The 25,495-nt window shown below is 41.5% G+C and overlaps 1 protein-coding gene across 21 annotated transcripts in view; it reads left to right on the top strand.

Annotated features, from left to right (window-relative positions):
* The window catches only part of TPK1 (thiamin pyrophosphokinase 1), a 347,987-nt gene that overhangs the window by 285,000 nt on the left and 37,492 nt on the right, over window positions 1–25,495 (top strand). For 2 of the 21 annotated variants that reach the window (XM_046933885.1, XM_040696444.2), the window contains one exon: window positions 23,921–24,004. The exons of 17 other annotated variants lie outside the window; for them this stretch is intronic. In XM_046933885.1, the coding sequence (XP_046789841.1) occupies window positions 23,921–23,970 (50 nt within the window). In that variant the 3' untranslated portion in view covers window positions 23,971–24,004. Of the gene's footprint in view, window positions 1–4,201; window positions 5,339–23,920; window positions 24,005–25,495 lie in introns of those variants that run through there. 2 more of the 21 variants (XM_040696449.2, XM_040696446.2) reach the window with 1 other exon arrangement.

The raw sequence follows: 25,495 nt of genomic DNA, 5'->3' as shown, positions 1-25,495 counted from the left end.
CACAGAATCTTCCTCTGCTCACTCCTGCTGTGCAGTGAATTTTGTGGCAAGTTACACTGACGGACCAGCCATTTCTCAGCCCTTCGGAGTGAGCTGAAAGTCATATCAGCCTTACAGTAATGGGGAAAGTCTTTGAAGCTTACATCATTTTGTAAAATGCTGCTATGTGGATCAAAATGTGGTGGGCTTTCTGAGGTTGCTGTCCTTTCTTGAGGTTTTGATTGATTAGTTTAAAAAACAAGTTACTTATAATCAGAATGTTTTTTAGTTTAATGTCATAAATTTCATCAGTTTTACAAGGTGCTCATTAGAACGAAAGTAATTTTTAAGATTTGTCTGCTATCACCAATGACATGGCCTTGTTATTCCTGGAGTTATGATTTGTGAAGACTACTGAAACTAAGTGTCACCCTGTACAAAACAAAAATATTTTTGTACTTTGTAACAAAGTTTTCCACACATTCCTCCTAAAGGAAACAGTTTACCAGTCTGCCTGTCCCAATTTGAGGGGAACACAGTGGGAGTTAAAAGTAGTAGCTCATAGCTAGGATGGGGTTGAGAAACTGTTTTCTTCACCTGTTTATAATTATGCTGTAACAAACTTCTTCAGGTTACTAGGAGACATAGACATATGGACCTACTGGGATTTTTATTACACATAATAAAGTCTTTCTCTCTGAGAAACACCAATGTGCCTGTTGTTTCATGTTAACGTGGCACCATCATCCCTTCTCCCAGTCCTTGTTGCTCTCCATTTCCAAGAGAGAACCTCAGGCCTTTACAGTCTTCCTTAGTGATGTGTACACTGCATCCTGTCATAGGCTACACTTTCAGTCTCAGTATTCCTGACACCCAACCAGTATGAAGAGACAGACTAAGTGTTCTGTACAATTAAGTGTTCAAACAATTGTTGGTCCTTGTTCTCATGGATGACATCAACTTACTTGACATTCACTGGAAATAGAATACAGCAGAGAGGAAACAGTCTAGGATGTTCCTTGACACAGAAGCAGGAACTTGGTGACACAGCTGGTAAGAGAGTCTACCAGAGGAAGTACACTATTTTACCTAATGTCTGACAAACAGAGAAAGAAAGGTGGGACATTGTTTGAGTTCTCCGTTATGGTGAAATTAGGATGGAGATTAGACTTTAAGTTGTTTAGTACATTAGCTGGGAGAACCTTGGGAGGCAGTCCTGAAGTACAGAGGGGTCCAGGAAGGCTGGACATTCCTCAAGCAGGAAATCTTAGAGTCATGGGAACAGGCTGTTCCCCTGTTCCATAAGATAAGCCAGGAAAGAAGACCAGCAAGGATGAGCAGGGAACTGAGACAGTTTACTATCTTTGGAAGAAGGGTCAGACATCTTGGGAAGAGTGCAGGGATGTTGCTAGGGTATGCAGAAGGAAAATTAGAGCCCAGGAAGAACTTAATCTGGTCACCATTGTTAAAGATAATAAAAAAATGTTTTACAAATATATTACTACCAGCAAGAGGAGGTCCAAGAAGAATCTCCATCCTTGTTTGGATGCAGTGGGGAACATTACCAACGAGAATGAAAAAAGGCTGAGGTTCTCAATGTCTTATTCACTTCTATCCATAATAGTCAGACCAGCTATATTTGGTGTATTCAGCCCTCTGAGCTTGAAGACAGGAATGGAGAGCAGAATAAACCCCCCCACAATTCAGGAGGAAACATCTAGGAACCTGCTGTTCTATTTGGACTCTCATGGGGCAGTGGGGCCAGATGGGATCCACTCAAGTGTCCTGAGGGAGCTGATGGAAGTGACTGCTAAGTCACTTTCCATCATTTATCAACAGTCTTGGTCAGACAGGGAGGTCCACACAACTAGTGACTTGCTAATGTGATGCTCATCTACAAGGAGGGTTGGAAGGAGGATCTGGGGAATTATAATCCTGTCAACCTGACCTCAGTATTGTGAAAGGTTATGGAGTAGATAATCTTGAGTGTGATCATGTGACATATACAGAACAACCAGAGGATCAGGCCTACCCAGTATGAGTTCATGAAAGGCAGGTCCTGCTTGACCAATCTGATCTCCTTTTTATTACCATTTGACACACGCAGTGGATGGCAGGAAGGCTATGAATGTAATCTACCTAGTCTTTAGTAAAGCCTTTGACTCTGTGTTCCAAAGTATTCTCCTGCAGAAGCTGACAGCCCGTGGCTTGGGCAAGTGTACTTTTCACTTGGTAAACAACTGTCTGGATGGACAGGGACAGAGAGTAGTGGTGAATGGAGTTAAATCCAGCTGGTGATCAGTCGCTAGTGATGCTCCTCAGGAATCAGTAAAGGTTAATATCTTTAATGACGATCTGGATTAGGGGGTTGAGTAAAGCCTCAGTAAGTCTGGAAACAACACCAAGCTGAGAGAAGTGTTGGTCTGCCATGAGAGTAGGTAGGCCCTTTGGAAGGATCTGGATAGGCTGGATTGATGGGCTGAGGCCAACTGTATGAGCTTTAACAAGACCAAGCGTTGGGTGCTGCACTTTGGTCACAGTAACCCCATGCATGACTGCAGGCTTTGGACAGAGTGGCTGGTAAAGTGGGTGGAGGAAAAAGATCTGGGGTTGTTAGTTGACAACTGGCTGAACATGAGACAGCAGTGTGCCCAGGTGGCCAAAAAGGCCAATGGCATCCTGGCTTGTATCAGATATAGTGTAGTTAGCAGGATTAGGGAGGTGATCATCCCTCTGTATTAGGCACTGGTGAGGCTTCACCACAAGTACTGTGTTCAGTTTTGGGCCCCTCACTACAAGAAAGACACTGAGGCCCTGGAGCATGTCCAGAGAACAGCAGTGAAGCTATTGAAGAGTCTGGAGCACAGATCTTATGAGGAGCTGAGAGAACTGGGGTTGTTTAGTCTAGACAAGAGAAGACTCAGGAGAGACTTTATTGCTCTCTACAATTACCTGAAAAGCAGTTGTTAGTGAGGTTGGGGTTGGCCTCTTTTCCCAGGTAACTAGCAATAGGACTAGATGTAATGACTTTAAGTTGCACCAGGAAGATTCGGGTTACATATTAGGAAAAATTTCTTCTCTGAAAGTGTGATGAGGTATTAGATCAGGCTGTCAAGGGAGGTGGTTGAGTCACCACCATCCCTGGAGGTTTTCAGGAAAAGGGTAGATGTGGCACTGAGTGACATGATTTAGTGGTCATGGTGGTGATGAGGTGATAGTTGGAATAGATGATCCTAGTGTTTTTTTCCAGCCTTAGTAATTCTATTATTTATTTCTCTACATTAAAATCACGTAAAAACAAAGGTAATCAGGCTTTCAATCAAGGTTTTTGATGTTTAACACAGTCTGAGCGTATCTAGATTGCTGTGCTGATTAAAATATGCAAATCCTGTAGTGTAGTCAAACAGTGTCTAAACTACAGGTGCACTCATGAGATTTCATAGTCTCTGAATAGAAAAGTCAAGGATAAATACCTAAGACAGAAACTGTATTGCAGTTGCAAGTAGGATACCAAAACTCTCATTTTAATGGCTGAATTAGATAAACCTGAAAATTATTTGTTCTTCTGCCAGCTGAGAAACAAATATACTTGATTTCTTGACTGTACTTTTAATGTAGTGGAATTCAGTATTTTTTTCTGTGTCTGTGAGGATGCAGCGTGCATTTCGCATGTTTGTCTTAGTTGATACAAGCAGAACATTCTTTTATTTTAGTTCTCATCTTACAGAGATGAGAAAGTTTTTTTTTTTTTTGATCCATACTTGCTATTGTGCAGTATAATTTCAGAACACATTATAAACATATTCTTTCCACTCCCATAAGGATCTTTTCTCTATTTAAATCTGATTTACAGCACAGGAATCAGATAATACTTTATCTGACTTACCTGCCTGCTTGCTGACGACAGCTCCCATACCTAATAAATAAAGAAAAATCCAATCATGCCAGAATTACCCACCATTTGTCATTAGGTCCTCAGTGGTGCTTTCATAGAATTTGAATGAGGGTAGAAATCAGCTGCATTGTTCATCATAGAAGACATATGAAGGCAGTGGTAAACTTTTCTAAGAAATGGTTCCTTTTCTAGGAAATTACTGCAGAAAATAATCTTGCCACATAATTTGTTCTTCATGACTAAGGCTTTTGTTATGCTGTGCATCATACCTATACTGGAAAGATACAGGTGTATATAAATGTGTGTGTATGCAATTGTGCTTTCCAGATAATTTTCAGGCAAATTGATTTTGTGAGGCAGAAAGTGAAATTGATGTGAGATGCTGCTGTTCAGAAGACTGCCACTGTCATTTCACTTCAGAAGGGAATAACAATAGCAACAGGAGCAAGATCTTCTTCCTCTGACTGTACATCTGCTGACTGCTGACTTCACAGGTGGAAAAATAGGATCCCAAGTCTTTCTGACATTGTTTACATTGTTAGTAGAAGTGAAATCTTTGCTCTGTTTTTTTCACTTCACTGGGTTTTTGTTGACATTAGGAGTTGCAAATGGGACTAACAGATTACAAAAGCCACGGAGTTTTATGTGGTAGGAGAACATGAAAAAAAATTAGTAACTCCTTAAAAAAAAAGCAAAAAAAAAAAAAAAAAAAAACAGAGAGTAAGGGAGCACTCCAGAAAATGCCATAAATTAAGATAATGGACAAGTACCTACATACTAGCGAAGCTATTTCTGTTATCACTCCAACCTGTTTGATAACTGTTTATATAGCACACTTCACTACACTTGTGGAAGTATGTATATTTTCAATGAGAAAGTGAAAAAGTTTCACAGCTGAATTCCCCACTCATCCTTTCTCCTGTCCTCTCCTTCTCTCTCTTCTTTTGTTCTTCACTGGTACCAGACTTCCCAGTCCACTAGTGAATAAAGGGCTAATTTGTTATATTGTAAAAGTAGCTGAACATAAGCAATGGGAAAGATGTGGGGTACCTCAACCATAACCCAAGGAGCCTACAGATTGGTCCAAGGAGCCACATCCTAATAACTGAACCAGTTGAAGCTGGAATACTTCCTCAAACTACACTGGGGTCAAAAGCACACCACGAGGAAGACTTATGGCCTTCATCCCCACAACCACCAGGACGACCACCAGGAGGCACCAGGCATGCATAGAAGCAATAGTTAGGGGTGGATTTCAGAGTGTAGAAAGGGTGTGGAATATTGTAATGAATCCATTGAAGTAATTGTAATAACCACTACTTTTCTTAGAAATATTATGAACATGTGTGTATTCATTTTATAAATATAGAACCTTATCTGCTTGTGGTGTGCAGGTTCAGAAGGGATACCCCATCTGCACCCAGCGTGTGTGCGCAGCACTGAATAAATATGCCTACTTTATAACTGCTTCATGATTATAGAGTTTGATTCTGGGAGTCACTAGATGGGATCTATCTGCAGAATTTCAGTGATTTATTTTTCCCTAATCCCTGTAGTGCTAGGACCCTGGATAGTGCACTGACAGAAATGCTGCTGCTGCTCCCAAAGCTTTGGGCATTTTTGATCAAAAGATCAAGCTATTTGCCTGCAGGAGTGCAGCTGCCTGCCTCCCAAATCATTTATTATTTATTACATGGTGAGGCCTGCTGAAATGCTTCTTCAGCAAAGCAGATGTTTTGGGGGGGGCAGCCTGGCATCCCACTGGGTCACTGCAAGTCAGCATATCGGCAGCAAGGGCACTACTTAGCATTGCCTGTAATGACACTGCTGCATGTACATTAAGGGAGAGATGAACACAGAGCTCAGCAGTGGTTGTCTCCTAAAGCTGGAGGTGCATGTTTTTCTGGACAGCAGCTGGAAAACTCAGCCAGACTATGCGAAGGAGCTTGAGGTGAAGGTTTGAGATTTTTCCTGTCACACATAGGTAAGAACATCCTGAAGTGAACTGGTGGTACTTACTTATCTCTAGCTATGTTGCCATGACACAGTCCAACTACACAAACTAATTTCATTATTAATAGTAGTGTAATAACTGAGCTGAGAGATGGTCAAGAGAGCAAAATACTATTTTTTTTCCCTTACATCTCCTCAATAATAACTTCCGTTTCTTCTGTTAATGGAAATATGATCTGGAGTTATGAAGAAATAGGTGTTTTGCTTCAGCCCAGTTTTGATATAGATCATCCTTATCAATTTGATTGCAAAAGATCGGTGAGAATCCTAAAATCACTTGAAAATCAGAAACAACCTGCTGCTACTAAAGGATAGGAGTTGTAAACACTAAGCACCTTTCTGGGGAAGAGAGAGGTCTGCAGGGAGATATCATTTAGATTGATGTAAATATAAAGTAGTTCTATGGATTTCAGCGTTGGCTCTGAAATTTTCTCAGTGGATTTGAAAGCAGAATTTGTCCAAGAAAGAGACCTTTGAATTCATAGTGAAGTCATTTAGTCCTAGAGGAAATCTCATCAGTCAACCTGTCCATGTGGATATTGGGAAGTCATCTCTTTTGAACAATTGTAGAGGCAATGCTGAAACATCATTTTGCATTTGAATGAAAGTCAATGAAACACTAGCCAGAGCGCAGATGTTCATTTGTCATATCCCTTGCAAATATGCTTTAATTGTTTTCATATTTAAATGCCCAAAGCCATAATCGATGTGAATGTCACACTTCTAGGACATTTCCAAACACAAGGAAGCTCTCTGAGGTATGTGGTTATTTTTTGCCAGTGTTCTCTGCAGGATCACAAAAGAGCTAGAATCAGGATGAGAAGAAATCAGTCATGTCTGGCTGGAGTCTCCTAGAGTTTTAAAATAACTTTAAAAATTGTATGTGATGGCTCAGTTAACAAACATGTCTCACTCCAATTTATAGGAGGGAGAGTCGGTTCTTTTAATATATGTATACCCGACGGCAAGATTAAGACACAACGGGTCAAATGTTAGCCCAACCAGTTTATTACAATTCCTAGTCATTTAGGGAGATGGGGAAGAGAAGACAGGCAATAGAAAAGATAGGAAATAAAAGAAAGGAGTCTTTGTAGAAAGCAAGTCACGACCACCAATTCCAGCATTGCTCGTAGTTCAGACATTGATCTGCAGTAGCAATTGGTAGTCAAAGGTTGTTGTTCGGCTGATGATGACAACTTTCCAATGGTAGTACAAACTTATTTATAAGTCCAAAGTGGTCAAGTCAGCTCTCTTTGGAGTGACAACTTCTGGATTTGGGATCTTAGCAGAAACTCCTTAGTTCCCATCTTCTGGACCTTGCCAGCAGATTAGAGGAAGCAGGGATACCCATCTGCGTCCTGTTTTTCACAGGACACAATGGTATCATTCTCCAATTTTCCCATACCAAGCTGGAGTTATTTGGTCACAGGCAAGATCTTCCACCAGTAAACACTCCTGAGCACTCTCTTCCAGAGGCAAACAGCTCTAAAGAAATGCTTTCAAATACAAAATTGTCCACAAAGTGATGTTGATTTTCACACGCCAACACCCACCTGTCATCTCCTAGATAAATCAGAGTCTTATCACAAGAAATGCCTCAGAAAGCAAGCTTTGAGCCAAAAACAAAAAAGGGTTCAGACAACACACTATTTAGATTTTGGGGTAGTTGTAAGTGGCAGTAGTGATCCCTCCTTTCCAATTCATATATGGATCTTTTTGTTCTGTTTGAATCTTAGTAGATACTTCAGTATGTGATTGATCTCTTCTCTCCAGAAACACAGCACTGAGGGACACCTTCAGCACTGATCTATTCTTGTACCTTAATCACAAGCAGTTATATTTCCTCTGGTATGCCTCAATTCTTCATTCACTGCCCCTTTTCTAAATGTTTTCTATGTTGCTTCTGAAGGGCCAATGCACCCCTTTTTCTCTCCCCATTATTGACAGTAGGTGTCAGTGGAAAAGAGGAAGAGGTGGATTTTTCCTTCCTGTTGTATAAAGTTCTAGAAAGAATAAAATTGTGGTACCAATTACATACATAATATACAACACCACTGGCTGTTGTTGTATACTTGTAAAAATCTTTGTTTTGTCTGTAAGTTATTTATGGCATCCTGATGTGTAATTAACAACTGATGTAATGACTGTGTTCTGAAACTACTACTTTTGGATGTACATATCAATTACAGATCACTGAGCAAATCTGTTCTTTCCAGGTGGGTTGGAAAATAAAAAATTCTAATAGATAAATGCATATCTTGCTGTAGAAGCAACTGTGGCTTCTTTGGGGCAGTGTGCATGTGGGGGAATCAGGGCAACAGCAAGAAGGGGAGTAGAAAGAGAAACAGAGAAGGAAAACTGGAATGCAAGGAGATCACATTTGGGATCAGAGATGGGTTTTGGAGAGAAGAAAGGAAATAAAAGGTCAAATTGTAGGGAGAATACAGAGACTGAGGAAATAAAACCAGAGTTTTTTTAAGTAGACAGATGGCACATTCCCTTTCGAAGCTCTTAACTGAGGCCACAGTTTCTTGGTACTGTTATTTCTCTGCTGTTAGTGGCCCCTCATTTCCTACTGCTATTTAGGGCTAACAACCCACCGTTCCTATCAGTAGCCTACTCAGCTCAGGTGACCTCAGGATCTACTGCAGGCTTTGATTTAGTTGCGAGAGATGGCGTTAGCCATTAGATTTAAAAACAAGAAAAAATTAGATTTAGAAACAAGAAGGAAAGCTTCCTCTTACTTTGTGATGTCAGGTCCACACATTCCAGAGTTGTCTGGAGTTTGCCTTCCAGCAGGTGGTTTGTGGACATATACATCAGGTGGTTGTTTTTCTCAGCATGCTGAGGTTCTTGAGGGCTCTACCCTGGTCCAGAAGAGCAGAGAAGGATGCTCAGAAGTGAACCCAGTGGCTTTATCTCCAGAACTCAATTGGTGTTGACAACTGTGATCAACTGTGCCATTGCTCTGGAGCAGCTAAGCACATGCAGTGGCATTATGGGTTCTGTTTTAGTGAGCCCCACAAGAAAACTATTGAGGACTTCAATGTGCACACATTCACTGCAGCTTAAATCTAAACAGTAAATAAGGCATAAAGCCTTATAAATAAGACAGAGCCGAAAGTCTGCCAGTTCGGAAAATACTTTTTGCTTAAGAAGTCTGGCCTTCTTGGTTAATTTGACCATGTAATTAAAGGATGAATGGTAAAGAACCTGAATTAAAATTTCACAGACAAATTCTAACATCCCATAACTCTCCAGTCCATGACTTCACAACCTTGGCATTTCTTCAGTCATCCTCTTTGTCTATTATATCCAAGTGTGTCTATGGGCTACTAACAGGTGAGTGTGTGTAGCATGTCTGCATGGATCAGTGCAAGTCTTAATCTATATGCAGTAGTCGTGCTTGCTGTGAATTTACATTTTGAAGCTTTCTCCTGTATTTAATAAAATACTGATAAAATCAATGAAACATTTCTAACAAGTCTGAATATTTTTAGTATATTTTGGGTGGGTGGTGGTGCATGTCATAAAATAAATAGTAAATCCAAATAATTGGGCATGGAATAGAGGTCAAGAGATTCTATAGTCCATATAGATTTATAGTATCAGTGTACCTAGGTCATTCTTGAAAACCTAATAAAAATTCCTCTTTTCTAAGGTTTCAGTGTTGGAGATTCCTTCATAACAGTTTCTCCATAAAGTCTGCTCCAATTAAGATTTTTTCCCTTTCTGTGTTGTACAAATATAGTCTGTGATGAATAGATTATCCCAGTGTTAAACATGAGACAGAGCATTTATCATCTAATTGCAAATAAGAAACCTCAGAATTGTATGTTTAGGTTTCCCAAATGCAAAGCATTGCTCCATAATTTACACAGGCACCAGCAATACCACTGCATCACTGCTGATTGCCAAGCCACTTAATGATGCCGCTTTTAAGACTATTTTCTAATCTTGCTTGAACACTTGCACTTGCTTCTTGATCTAAAGCAAAGGAGTTGGAAAGCATTATACAGTTAATTTTGCTTATTAAAAAAGAGAGAGAGAGAGAGAGGGGAAAAACAATTATAGAAGTGTCAGAAGCTTTTTCCATTCTATAGAGCACTGATGCAGCTTAAAAAGCACAATTACAGAAAGCTTTGATATGATGAATCTGGATTAAGAATTTAAAAACTTAATGTAGAATTTAGAATTGTGATATGAGTGAGTCAGTATTCTTCAGGGTATTTTCATAATGTATTTTGAAATTGGGTGATGGTAGCTTAAAATTTAGTATTCTGGTTTTTAATATGTTTTATATTTCCTAATATTATTTAATAATAATTACAATAATTTGCTATTGTGGGGAAGAACCACCCATCCATATCATTTCTTTTCATCCTTACATCACTCTTCAGTGGTTCCTGCCTCTTCTCAACTTTCAGTATCAGCTGTGCAGCTCCTGCCCCTAGATCACTGAAGTCTGCAAGATATTAATGGTGCAGTGTTTGACAGTCACTGGGCTAATTGTGGTGGAGCCACATTGTATGTAACATTCAGGGCAGAGCAAGTATATTTGCATGATTGGAAGTAGTTGGGAACAAGATGACAAACAAGTATGTCACTAGAAAAAGCGAGTGGAATAAGAGGTCTGTAAAATCTAAATGATGCTATAATTCTATTTGATTTATCACCTGCCATTTGCTAATTATTAATCACAGCAACAGCGTTTGGTAGTGAGCTTAAATTAAAGGGATTTTTATTGCAGCAGCTTGAGCTTAATGTCAGCATATTGTGTATGGTACAATGCAAAAAGTAGCCTGGGGTAATTTAATTACGAGGAGGGTAACTCCTCATTCTCCATAAATTGTTCTGTTCTATTCACTGAAGAACAAATGAGCAGGATATTACCAAAGACAAGCCCCTGATCATTAGCAACCTTGCTCCCTACTCTGTTTCTTTTCCATCACTTCACCTGCAGTGTCCAGTTGTTCCTTTTCCAATTACACTGTAGAGCTGGCATGGCTTTTCTGCCATGTGCCTGTCATTGGGCCTGTGTGAAAGAAGAAAATGAGGTTCTGTTTTGTTGACCTTTTAGATGCAAGTGAAATGGTTGCCCTGTTTCCTTACACATCAAGTGCTGCAGGTCTGCTGTCTGCATTAACCTTTGCGGAGCAACCCTGTGAGATGCTATCTTAGCACCAGCAATGCAGACATCAAGGTGATTGACAAGGGATTCATGGGAGGTAACATGCAAACAGCTCAGCTAAAGGCATTCTTCTCCTGCACTGGAGAAAGTATTTTTTATGTTCCAGTGCTTAGTTGGTCTGTGAGTCCCGCAATTTGCTTAGCCAAACAGAACTTCAGAGCAGATGGTTTCTAAATTTGGAGAAGATAACCAGTTTGTTATTTTCTCCATGCGCATTCCGTAGTTACACATTAGTACTGAAATAGTTTGAAAATTAAACTGGGAAATAAAATTGGGATCTTTACCAACAGAACACCAATTTCAGGACCATACAATTTTTAGTGTGTGCTAGGTTTTCACCTGTACATTTTGCCTAAGATTTGTTTATGCTCTGATTTGACATTCCTTGCTGCCTACTTGCATAACCAATGCCACACCAGTCAGCCGGAGTCACTGGGGTGTTTACCTCCCAGATGCGTTTTCTCATAACAGGATGACATTCGCTCCGTCAGAGGGAAGTAAGTGGAGAAACATAAGGAAATAATTCACTGTGCTTGTATAGCACCTGCCACCAGCAGCTTAGGTCGGTGCTTTATGAAAAATAAGTGCACTGCCTAATCTGGAATACACATTTGTAGTGAGAAAATGCTGCATTCCCATTCTTTTCATTAAGGAAACTGAGTCACAGAGCATTTGTCTTATCTGAGATCACTAGCAAATCTAATGAAAGGGTGGGAATCCTAGTATTCTGAGGTTTGGTTGTTTTTATCCTTATGGTAGTAAATGAGGTCAAAAGAATTTGTTGCTTGTTTATCGTGTTTGTTTTTTGTGTGTATGTGTGTGCTTAGTATGATTGTACATGGTTACTATTTCTGAAGTGTATCTAGTAAGATTACATAAACATACAGCCTTTCACTCAGAACATTTGGTCGCCTGTTGGTTGTTTTTAAAATTAAGAGGTTGTGTAGGTGTGAAAATGGAGTTAAACTCAATTTCCCAATAACTCAAGCATAATATTTGTTCTCCACTTTCACAGCCCTTTAACCCTTAGTTGTCAGTGTGAGACCACAGTGTTTATAGCCAAGCAAACTGTGAGATAACCTCATTTATAGGACAGTGACTTACTTTGCTAGGGATTGCTAGAGGGACTTTTAGAGCTATGGCCTGCTTTGTTGAAGCCTGCTCCCCCAAACAAGCACATTGTGCAGGCCCTGACCAGACTGCTCTATGTTGCAAAGAGCTCAGCTCCGAAACTGAGTGCCACAGGATGCTGTGGGGACCAGAAATGTAAATGAAGTCAGGAAAAAAAAATCCAACAAAATTGTTGAGGAACAATCCAGTTAACACAGAAATATCGTCTGCATCTCAAGCACCTCTAAGGTACAGGTGGCTGCCCTTCGAGGAAGGGAGAGGAAAATAGTGCACCATATTGCCTGTCTTTTAAGTCCTGTCATAATTATCCCATTACTGACCATAGTCTAGGGCTCCTATCTCCGTGTCCCTCTAGACTGACAGCACTGACTGCTTTTTGCTCTTTTGACCCCTCAGGGTTGCCAACCACTAGATTAGGCTGACCAGGAACCCATCCAACCTGGCCTTGAATGGCTCTGGAGAAGGAGCATTCGCAACCTCTGTGCGCAATGTGTTCCAGTGCCTCATCATCCTCTGAGAAAAAATTTCTTCCAAACAACTAACCTAAATCTCCCCTCTTTTAGTTTAAAGCCACTCCCTTTAGTCTTGTCACTATCAGACTGTGTAAAAAAATTGCTCCCCCTCTTGATTATAAGCTTGCTTCAAGTACTAGAGTGAGGTCTCCTTGGAGCCTTCTCTTTTCAAAGCTAACTAGATGATCTTTAAGGTTCCCTGCAACCTAAGCCATTCTATCATTCTAAGAGTCTTTTTCCTAGCAAGATATCAGTTACTTTCCTACTTTGGCCTCCTCTCCCAGGCTGTTTTTCCCTCTGTCCAGATTATGGATTCATCATTTCAGTTTAAATCATCCTTTTTTGGGCTATTCATCCTTCCTCAGAAGGAATTCCTTGGCCCAGTGGGCTACCTACACCATGACAATAGTATGTATTTCTCTCTGTTGGAAAAATCTAGCCAACCTAATATCTATTTAGCATCTCTAGCCTCTTTCTGCTAGTGCGGTCTAGGGCTGCTGTAAAATAAAGCCTTGGATTGCTTACAGAGTTGTCTAACTCAGTTGGCAGTCAAGAGTCAGCCTCAGCATTTTAATGGGCTTTGGCTGCAAGGACATCAGAGAACTTCTGCTCCTTTGCTTGAAAATCTGCTTTCTTTGTGCAGGACTTTTAACACAACTGGTATGATCACAACTTTCTCTCTGCAGCCCAAGGATTAAACACACTTTGTGTGGAAGATTATGCAGCTACAAGGTAACCTAAGTTTTCCTCTGTGGAAGTAGAGGTAACTGAAAATCCTATTCGTTATGCCTTAGGAAATCGACGTTTTGTTAATTACTCTTGTCAAGCTGTGATTACCAACAACAGGTAGATTCTTGGCAACTCACTTGGCAAGCAGAAACTTTACTGCTTTCCTCAAGTCTTCTTAAAGAAATATTAGTTCTCTTTAAATTCAACCTGTCTGTAACTTTGCCGAAGAATATTGCCTCAGCTGGCTCAGAAGGAATGCTTTAGAGCAGAATGTAGTCGTGATGCCACCCAGAAGTACCTAGATAGGCTTGAGCAGTGGGCCCAGGTGAACCTCATGAGGGTCAACAAATCCAAATGCAAGGTCTTGCACCTGGCTCAAGGCAACATCCACTAACAATACAAGCTGGGGGATGAAAGGACTGAGCACAGCCCTTTTGAAAAAGGCCTGGAGGTACTGGTGGATGGGAAGCTGGACATGAGCCAGCAATGTGCCCTCCCAGCCCAAAAAGCCAACCGTATCCTGAGCTGTATCAAAAGAAATGTGGCCAGCAAGTTGAGGGAGGTGATCCAGGCCCTCTACTCTTTGCTGGAGTACTGCATCCAGATGTGGAGCCCTCAGTACAGGAGAGATACAGACCTGTTGAAGCACATCCAGAAGAGGGCCACAAAAATGATCCAAGGGATGGAACACCTCTCCTGCAAGGACAAACTGAAAGAGTGTTCAGCCTAGAGAAGAGAAGGCTTCAAGTTGGCCTGGTAGCAGCCTTTCGGTATCTAAAGGGGAGCTACAAGAAAGAAAGGACAGACCCTTTAACAGAGTCTATTGTGATAGAACAAGGGTATAGTACAATGGAAAGTGCAACAGTAACAGCAGAGTAGCAAGATCACAGGCTGCAACAAGTGAATATTCACTCAAATACTACAGCTGTGGGCAGAAAAATAAGCTACTTACCTTCAGAAAGTCTCAAGTATGCTGCAGTTCCCACAGAGATACTTTTGCCTCCACTGTCTACCCTTAAATGTGGTCTGGGAAGAGCTGGATCCTGGCTCCTTCTCTTTCTGTCACGCAAGGGCATTGCAAGCACCTGAGCTCCCCTGGGTTGGCCCTGCCTCCTTACCAGGTACTCGATCACTATTTCAAATTGTGATGTAGCATGTCCAGTACAAAGGGGAAATGGTTTTAAGCTTAAAGAGGGTATGTTAGGTTAGATATAAGGAAAAGGCTTATACACTGAAGGTGGTGAGGCACTGGAACGGGTTGCTTAGTGATGTGGTGTATGCCCTGTTCCTAGAGACTTTCAAGGTGGGGGTGGATCAAGCCCTGGGCAACCTGATCTAGCTGTGGATGTCCCTGTTCATTGCAGGGGGTTGTACTAGATGACTTCTAAAGGTCCCTTTCAACTGTAAGGATTCGTGAAGATTTTCCACATGCAGAAGCAGCATGGGCACAGATCTCCTCCCCTTCCTCTCCTCTCATTTGAGACCATTGCAAGTTAAAAAAAAAAAAAAAAAAGGAGAGAGAGAGAGAGAGATGGAAATTCATTATGTCGATGGGAGACACATTTGCAAGTGTAAATGTAGACAGGACTTAAATATATGTGGGATAAGGGGTCTAGTTTATCAGAGGTACTTCTTTAGTCAGTATTCAGCACCATCTAACTTCAGGAAGCTAATGTTAAATTTTATTTGTAGTACTTCATACCTTTCTTTGCTTCCACCCTCTACCTCTGGCAGAAAGCTTGATTCCTAAAATTAAGCCCCTGAATGGAAATACCAGATCGTCCCAAATAACCCATACAGCAGTGGCTGATCTCGAGGTTGTATGATCCCTAGTACAAAAGTAATGCAACAGTAGTTCTTCTGATTCTTTTTGTAGTGCTATTTTGTGCTGCAAGTGTTGTGCCATCTACATATGGACTTGCCTGTTCTCTATGCTCCAGTATCCTAAATTGCTGTTACACCCTCATATAAGCAATGGGAAGAGAAACAGCTTGTTAGCTGAAAGTTACAGATATTAATGATTGTCAGTCTTGTGTCCTGGATCAAAAGGCAGAGTAGTGATGGGTTCCTCGAAGCAAGCAGTAGCAGTGCTGTGCTTCCTGCTGAGAGTGGATCATGTGATCTTCCCATGTTATAAATGGAAAATCTGATGGGAATAGATGGTGCCAAAACTCCTGCATGCTAATCAATGGTTCAGCTAATGTATGGCAGTAGGAGGAAATTCTTCAGAATAAAAATCATCCTACTGCTTGAAAGGACAGTATTTTCTCTTGGAAAGCAAAATTTTTTGAATTACAGTACATAATATTTTAGGTCTTCTGCCTTTTCAGATGGAGCTTTGCTAGAGCTAGCAGAGGTTGATTCAAATATATAGCTTCTGCAATAGACTGGAGATGACAGTTTAGTCTTCACTGCCACTAATCTGGCTGGGAATGACAATCACAGTGATAACTATGTGGGAGCTCCAGGGTCTCAGAAGCAATGCAAAGCAGATTTTTCTGTATAGAGAATTTGCTTCCTGAACAGCCCAAAGTAGTAAATCAAACACTTCAGTGTTTAACTGATGCAGGTTGCCTGATACAACCTCATGACATTTTGCAGCAAAGCAAACCTCATTATTAGTAAAATTGTATTGCTTTGTACATTTTAGTTTTGAAATACATACATATTCATTATTCTGTCTGCTCTTGAAAGATTTAGCAGTTGGATGAAATGCAGACTTGGTGGCCAGCAAGGAATACTCAAGAAAACTGATCAGTGCTAAATTGAAAAATAATGTGATAGTGCTGCTTTCTGTAGTACATGATTTCACTTTGGAGTACAACAGACTGAGATGGTATTGCGTTTTGTTGAGTATTGCTTGTGAGATTTTCCTCAAGGAGAGGATGGTCAAGCATGGGGATGAGCTGTCCAGGGCAGTGGTAGAATCCCCTCCCTGGAGGTATCTAAGGAATGTGTGGATGTGGCACTAAGGGACATGGCTTAGTGATGGGACTCATCAGTTCAGGCTGACAGTTTGACTTGCTAATCTTGAAGGTCTTTACCTCTTTCTGTTTTAATTTTATTTGGAGTCATCATTAGTAAATCAGAAGTGCTTCAATAGCTTACACACAGCACCAACATAATAGCAACACCACAATAGCTCTGTGACAGCACCAACATGAACTCAGCCTTTGCAATACAGTAGTATTCAGGGCAGCTCCTTAGCTACTGGGAAAACTGCTAAAAGTAATGTGTCAGTAAGTTGTATTTCCTCACTGCAGAAAATAAGCCCATCAGCATATTGTTTTTTCCTTCAGCTAGTCTTTCTCAGGCACACAGAACATAACAAGATCTAGATTAAGATCAGCATGTCATAGAATCATAGAATGGTCTGGGTTGAAAAGGACCATAATGATTATCTAGTTTCAACCCCCAGTGGGGTGGGGGGTTGCAAGTTTTGCAGTAAACAAACAAACAAACAAACAAACAAAAAAACAGCTACAGAGCCACAGTCTTCTGTAGGAATGAAGATTTGGATTAGTCACTGAAAGGATGGCATTACACCTGGGTCATTAGGGGTTTTAAAGATGGGAATTAATCATTTCTTTAATTAGACCACATTTCTAGCTAACTGGAAACCTTACTCTCCAGGTGTAGGAACAGGGCCAAAGGCATCAAACTGGTCTAGGAGGAGGCAAGTATATTTTCATTTGCATTGAGTGTGCTGTTCTGGGAAAGACTATCAGAGGTATGCAAATATTTTTTAAAGTTTTTTTTTCCTCTTTCTAGTTACACTGACAGTATCTAGTTTACCTTATATTGAAGGTTATTGTTTCATAGGTTAAATTAGCACTGCTCCATTTTTCTTCTTAACTGATACCTTTTTCTTGTTATGTGGTTTTATTATGAATCCTGTTACGCAGTTTCATATGCATACCATAAAAAAAAAAAAAAAGATCTTTAAACTAATGATCTTGAGTAAAGACCCTGAAACTACAGGGAAGAGTGTTTCTGGTCACTCTGTTTACTCTCATTACATGTTTATGCAAGTACATAAACATGTAATGAGAGCAGAATTCCTCAGTTCTCATCAGATTTAGCAGAAGCATGACTGAAACATGCCCGCACTCACTGTAGGGCTTGGAGTTGCTGCAATGTATTTTCAGGGGAAAAAAGAAGCCTGTGAGAACTGCAGGTATAAAACCCAGTGATAAGACCATCCACAGGTTCCTGCAGCCCCAAGCTGCTCTCAGCCAGGCCAGTGCCTGCAGGGTGCAGGAGGGAGCTGGCCCCACAGCTCTCCTCCAATTCTCCATACCCAGGGCTTGCAGGCACCTCCCAGCCCCTACTCTGCAGCAGGCAGCACTGCTGGGGATGAGTTGAAAGGAGTGCTGCTCAACAGATGGAGGCTTTGCCTGTCCCCACCCCACACGCTACCTCTTTTCTTGGAGACCTTAAAATTCCTTGAGATGAGACCTCAGTTCATACAGGTTTTTTCAGAGGTGAAGTATACTGCCAATATATGAGAGTTTTGAAAGATATGTTGTCATATACCAACCAAGAGTATAAAGACATATGATCCTTTCTACTAGAAGCAATTAGAGAGGTGCTGATGAGGAGACAATTTAGAGAAATTATCTCAGTGAGAGAGATCCCTATGTAATTAATATTTGGTATGGGCAGATTTACTGAGATAGCTGTTACAATCCTATTAAATACTTAGCTGAAGCACTTAGCTCTGCCACTTCTGTTAGCATAGCACTTACTCTCCAAGGCAAATTGAGCTGTGTACTTCTTTTCTATTTATCATGTGAGTCCCAGCACTGCAGAAAGACATCTTTACAATGCCAAATGTCTTCCTTTGTCGTCACAACAGGCATGTTGCAATGATGCAGTCTGTGCACAGGAGCAATCACCTTTTACTTGTCCTGCCTTTGATGCTACTCCTCCAGTCCATCTGGACAGATTTGCTGTTTTTTTTCCTCACCTCATGCTGGAAATATACTGCATATCCAACATACTATGATCAAAGAAGTCAAATTTGTTTTTTAAATAAAAGCTCTTATTTTTACCAAGCATAGATCCACAAACAGTGTACTATGTCCCCCACAGCTATTCTCTGCTTAGAGATTCTTCATCATGTGTTGGACAGATGGCAGCACAATCAGTGGGTTGTATTGGAGCATTAAAAGAGAAATTCTTTCTCACTGCTTTTTACTAAGTCTTTCAGTGACAGCTCTGAATGTGGTGGGGGATCATTCTGTTTCATTTTAAAGTCAGAATTACATAGCAAAAACAGCATTAAAACTAAACACAGTGGATTTCAAAAGAGCTCAGAAAGTTGCATGGTTAAGAACCTGGCTTCTCAAGTTGTTTATTTTCTCAGCTGTCAGCTCACAGGTGGATCTTCATTTGCAGCTCCTGATACAAACCATACAGTACTGTTTTTCTTTCTGTCAAAGCTTCTTAGGGTTGCTGCATCATTTATTATTGAACAAGGTGCCCAGTATTTACAGAAGTATTCACAGAGCATCAAAGACAGTTGTAGTCTTAGTGAGCATGAGGTAGGAAAAAGTAGCATTAATAATAAAAGGATTTGCTGAGAAGGCAGCCCTAGGTTTCTGTCTAGGAATCCAATGTGCCTGTCCATTATCAACTCCACAGGTATGAAATTAGTTTTTAATATTAAATAACTTGAAATATCTGGTAACTGTCAAATGATATAAAAAGAGAATAGGTCTTGTATATCAGCTCTCATCCTGTGCCAGCCCTAGTATTCTTTTCTTTGTATGCTTCCTTCCCATCCATCCCTGTTGCTCCTGCCCCCAGAAGAAGTAGTCTGTACAGCTTCTGTCCTGGTATCGTCACCACACAAGGAAGAAATGCAGTTCAGCAAAGCACAAGGCAGAGTGTGAAGCCTTCTGTCTTCTGCAGAATTAGAATTGGCTGTTTGAAGAGTTATTGCCATCTTCACCCCCTGATTATCTGAAAATAAGACAATGACTACCCTGACAAACAGTTCCTTTGTTTCCATAATGTAATGTTCTTTTTTTAAGGTGTTATACTAACAACTGGTGCAACTTGGAAACTGAAAAATGAGTGTTCCTTTGGCATGCTTAACCAATCTTGTGGCCTTCTATGATGGAGTGACGGCACTGGTGGATGAGGGGAAGGCGACCGATGTCATTTACCTGGACTTGATCAAGGCCTTTGACATGGTCCCCCACCACACCTTTATCACCAAATTGGAGGGATGTGGATTTGATGGGTGGACCACTCGTTGGATAAGAAATTGATTGAAAGGCCGCAGACAGAAGGTGGTGATCAATGGTTCTATGTCCAGGTGGAGGCCAGTAACGAGTGGCATCCCCTGGGGGTCTGTCTTGGGACCAGTGCTCTTTAACATCTTTATCAATGACATCAACGACGGAATCGAGTGCACCCTCAGCAAGTTTGCTGATGACACCAAGCTGAGTGGTGTGGTTGACACGGAGGAAGGAAGGGATGCCATTCAGAGGGACCTTGACAGATTTGAAAGGTGGGCCCGGCTGAACCTAATGAGGTTCAACACAATGAAGTGTAAGGTCTTGTACTTGGGCCAGAGGAACCCCAGGCATCTATACAGACTGGAAGAGCAGTCCTTGAGAACAGCTCTGCAGAGAAGGATCTGGGGGTCCTGATGGATGACAAACTTAACATGAGCCAGCAATGTGCTTGGAAAGCAGCTTGGAAAGCAAATGGTATCCTGGGCTCCATCATGAGAGGGGTGGCCAGCAGGGACAGGGAGGTAATTGTCCCTCTCTACTCTGCTCTTTTGAGACCCCATCTGGAGTACTATGTCCAGGTATGGAGCCCCCGGTACAAGAAAGACAGAGAGCTGTTGGAGAGGGTCCAGAGGAGGGCCATGAAGATGATCAGGGGGCTGAAGCACCTCCCCTACGAAGACAGGCTGAGGGAGCTGGGCTTATTCAGCCTGGAGAAAAGAAGGCTGCGGGGTGACCTCATTGCAGCTTTCCAGTACCTGAAGGGAGCCTATAAACAGGAAGGAAGTAAACTCTTTGAAAGGGTAGATAACAGCAGGACAAGGGGGAACGGTTTTAAGTTGAAAGAGGGAAGATTTAGGTTGGATGTTAGGGGGAAGTTCTTTACCAGGAGAGTGGTGAGGTGCTGGAACAGGCTGCCCAGAGAGGTTGTGGATGCCCCGTCCCTGGAAGTGTTCAAGGCCAGGTTGGCTGGGGCCCTGGGCAACCTGGTCTAGTAAATGGGCAGGTTGGTGGCCATGCCTGGCAGGGGGATTGGAGCTTGAGATCCCTTCCAACCCAAACCATTCTGTGATTCTGTGATTCTGTGATTTTTTTGCTATGAAAGTACAGCAATTGTTTTTCTGTGATTTTACTGGCTGTAAATCAAACCATTTAATTAGGAGTCTTTATAATAAATATTAAAGGCCACTTTTGCAAATACAGAAAAACACCCAACAAAGTACTGTAGGCTTTATTCTTCTGATTTTGTTTAGAACAGAAGGCCAATTAATTGCCCATGCTTAATAGTAGTCCTGCTTGGACTCCCCTCCATTCAGAAATCAGCATTGTGTGATGGTTGAATAGTGAGTGAAGCTGTCAGTCTTTGAGAAATGCACTTCTGAATTCAGAAGTCTCACATGACCTGTAATCTGTGACAAACACTGAAAAAAAATTATCTAATTTACATGAATAGAGGCAGTTTGGGGGCATGGGATTCTTCTTTTTCCCCAACTTCTTTTAACTCTATTTTCTTCTTTAGTTGTGTTGTTGCTCCTTATTATTGTAAGTTTTCATCTGTATTTATTAGGGTCTTCAGTTTGTTTTAATCCAGAGCATAACAAGAAGAAGCACTAGAACAAGGAATTAAGATTTAACTCAGTAAGATGACTTTTAGCACCTTCATCATTTTCAGCTTTGCTGGAAAATAACAAGCATCGCTTGGTATACTCCTCCACCTCCTTAGGGAAATGGGGGAAGGTTGTCAGAGTTAATTTGTAAAACTAAATGAAGTAATTTGTTCCTCTTTCTCTTTCCTGAAAATCAGTCTCTATGGTAACTTTGTATAACACTCAAAATGTTGATGTAAGACATCACATTCTGGATATTAAACAAGTCTATTTCCAAGCTGAAGTAGTTTTTGATAGTGGCAGCTCTTCACCTTCCTGAGAGCACCCTAGCCTCAGTCACATTTTGAAAAGACCACTTCTGTTAACTGGGTGGTGTTTTAATTCAGGAGAGATTTGTGAAGGTGAGATAGATAACGAAGTATACTCCATTCCCTGGCACATTCTTAATGTCTTTAGGAGACCTGGAAGTTTTATTGTTCATTACTCAGTCTGCTGCTGTTTTCAACAGAGGCAATGACAGTGGCACTGAATTTGTAAAGTTAAGCTGGACTGAAGAGAATCTGTAACTGATATCTTGCTAGGAAAAAGACTCTTAGAATGATAGAATGGCTTAGGTTGCAGGGAACCTTAAAGATCATCTAGTTAGCTTTGAAAAGAGAAGGCTCCAAGGAGACCTCACTCTAGTACTTGAAGCAAGCTTATAATCAAGAGGGGGAGCAATTTTTTTACACAGTCTGATAGTGACAAGACTAAAGGGAGTGGCTTTAAACTAAAAGAGGGGAGATTTAGGTTAGTTGTTTGGAAGAAATTTTTTCTCAGAGGATGATGAGGCACTGGAACACATTGCGCACAGAGGTTGCGAATGCTCCTTCTCCAGAGCCATTCAAGGCCAGGTTGGATGGGTTCCTGGTCAGCCTAATCTAGTGGTTGGCAACCCTGAGGGGTCAAAAGAGCAAAAAGCAGTCAGTGCTGTCAGTCTAGAGGGACACGGAGATAGGAGCCCTAGACTATGGTCAGTAATGGGATAATTATGACAGGACTTAAAAGACAGGCAATATGGTGCACTATTTTCCTCTCCCTTCCTCGAAGGGCAGCCACCTGTACCTTAGAGGTGCTTGAGATGCAGACGATATTTCTGTGTTAACTGGATTGTTCCTCAACAATTTTGTTGGATTTTTTTTCCTGACTTCATTTACATTTCTGGTCCCCACAGCATCCTGTGGCACTCAGTTTCGGAGCTGAGCTCTTTGCAACATAGAGCAGTCTGGTCAGGGCCTGCACAATGTGCTTGTTTGGGGGAGCAGGCTTCAACAAAGCAGGCCATAGCTCTAAAAGTCCCTCTAGCAATCCCTAGCAAAGTAAGTCACTGTCCTATAAATGAGGTTATCTCACAGTTTGCTTGGCTATAAACACTGTGGTCTCACACTGACAACTAAGGGTTAAAGGGCTGTGAAAGTGGAGAACAAATATTATGCTTGAGTTATTGGGAAATTGAGTTTAACTCCATTTTCACACCTACACAACCTCTTAATTTTAAAAACAACCAACAGGCGACCAAATGTTCTGAGTGAAAGGCTGTATGTTTATGTAATCTTACTAGATACACTTCAGAAATAGTAACCATGTACAATCATACTAAGCACACACATACACACAAAAAACAAACACGATAAACAAGCAACAAATTCTTTTGACCTCATTTACTACCATAAGGATAAAAACAACCAAACCTCAGAATACTAGGATTCCCACCCTTTCATTAGATTTGCTAGTGATCTCAGATAAGACAAATGCTCTGTGACTCAGTTTCCTTAATGAAAAGAATGGGAATGCAGCATTTTCTCACTACAAATGTGTATTCCAGATTAGGCAGTGCACTTATTTTTCATAAAGCACCGACCTAAGCTGCTGGTGGCAGGTGCTATACAAGCACAGTGAATTATTTCCTTATGTTTCTCCACTTACTTCCCTCTGACGGAGCGAATGTCATCCTGTTATGAGAAAACGCATCTGGGAGGTAAACACCCCAGTGACTCCGGCTGACTGGTGTGGCATTGGTTATGCAAGTAGGCAGCAAGGAATGTCAAATCAGAGCATAAACAAATCTTAGGCAAAATGTACAGGTGAAAACCTAGCACACACTAAAAATTGTATGGTCCTGAAATTGGTGTTCTGTTGGTAAAGATCCCAATTTTATTTCCCAGTTTAATTTTCAAACTATTTCAGTACTAATGTGTAACTACGGAATGCGCATGGAGAAAATAACAAACTGGTTATCTTCTCCAAATTTAGAAACCATCTGCTCTGAAGTTCTGTTTGGCTAAGCAAATTGCGGGACTCACAGACCAACTAAGCACTGGAACATAAAAAATACTTTCTCCAGTGCAGGAGAAGAATGCCTTTAGCTGAGCTGTTTGCATGTTACCTCCCATGAATCCCTTGTCAATCACCTTGATGTCTGCATTGCTGGTGCTAAGATAGCATCTCACAGGGTTGCTCCGCAAAGGTTAATGCAGACAGCAGACCTGCAGCACTTGATGTGTAAGGAAACAGGGCAACCATTTCACTTGCATCTAAAAGGTCAACAAAACAGAACCTCATTTTCTTCTTTCACACAGGCCCAATGACAGGCACATGGCAGAAAAGCCATGCCAGCTCTACAGTGTAATTGGAAAAGGAACAACTGGATTCTGGCACTGCAGGTGAAGTGATGGAAACATTTTCTTCTTGCTCTGCATTTTGACTGTAGGTCCTATTTGAACCACAACAGTCTCTCGCTTTCTTTTTCTAACTTGCTACACCTGGGTGGTGGAGAGCTCTTGCATGCTAAGGAAAGCCTCCCTAAAGATCTCATAGCTCTGCTCTGCTGTTAACCCTTATCCATGAGGACAGTTTCCCAGGGTGTTTTGTTGACTAACTCCCTGAAGAGCTGGAATTTAGCTTTCCTTAAAGTTATCATTCAAATCTTACTCTTTGCCTTTCTCATATCCCTCAGGAGCATGAAATCAACTACAACGTGGTCACTACAGGCCAGGCAGCTACCAGTCCTGATGAAATCATTTCATCATTTTGCATTGGTTAACAGCAGGTCCAATGTTGCATCTCCCCTGATGGGGATGTTTATTATTTGGCTCAGGCAGTTATTCTCAGTGCATTCCAGTAGCGTCCTGGATTGCTTACAGCTTGCCATGCTGACGTCTGGGTGGTTGAAGTCCCCCTAGCAGGATGAGCACTTGTGATCCCAAGACCTCCTATAGCTAGAGGTAGAGGGCTCCATCTATAGGCTCTGTTTGATTGGGTGACCTGTTGTAGACACTGATCGCAAGGCTCCCTTTACTGCCTTGGTCTCTAACTGTTACCCATAAGCTTTTGACTTGCTCTCGACTATTCTTTAATGACAGCTCTTCACATTCTATTCCTGTCCTGATGTAGATAGCAATACCTCCTCCCCTCCTTCCTCTCCTATTTCTTCTGAATACCTTGTAGCTGTTGATAGCCATATTCCAGTCATGGGAATCATTGCTCCAGGTTTCAGTGACGATAGTTGTATTGTGGTTTTCTAGGTTTTCTATATCTAGGTTTCCTTCTGTTCGTTTCCCCAGCTGCGTGCATTAGTGTAGATGCAATTCTGACGGGCTGCTGGTCTTGTCACTTCCTTAAAGGATAACTCCTTAATTTCCCTTGATATTTTTTTCTTCCCCATTGCCTTATCCTATTGCTCCATCAGTCACTGCCTCATCATAAGAGTTCGTACATGCTGCAGCGTTGCCAGCATCTCTCAAGGCAGCATATCCTTCAAGGCCCGTGCTAGCACCCTGTCCCTCTAAGGTAGCTATGCCATCCCACTCCTTATCAGTATCACTCCCACCCCCGCCCCTTCAGCCTCACAGTGAGCCCCACTAGCTTTTCCCACGGGTTTCTCTTCTTCGAGAAAGACAAACGCCATCTAGTACCCCCATACTCAGTGCATGGTAGGGCATTTGGTTGTTGGGGGAGGGGGCGGGGGGAAGGTTTTGTTTGTTTGTTTTTTGTGGCACCAGCCATGAACCCTGCTCCTTCCTTTTGTCTCCCATGACACTTTTTAACTATGTATTTCATCCTGTAGCCTAGCCACAAGGCAGAACAGATAATCTACCTACTCACATTTTACACAGCTATTTGGTCTACCGCCATGCTAGTGAGAGGCTCACGTA

Source organism: Gallus gallus, chromosome 2 (genome assembly GCF_016699485.2).
Source record: "Gallus gallus isolate bGalGal1 chromosome 2, bGalGal1.mat.broiler.GRCg7b, whole genome shotgun sequence".
Classification (NCBI taxonomy): domain Eukaryota; kingdom Metazoa; phylum Chordata; class Aves; order Galliformes; family Phasianidae; genus Gallus; species Gallus gallus.
This window is presented reverse-complemented; position numbering and strand designations above follow the sequence as displayed.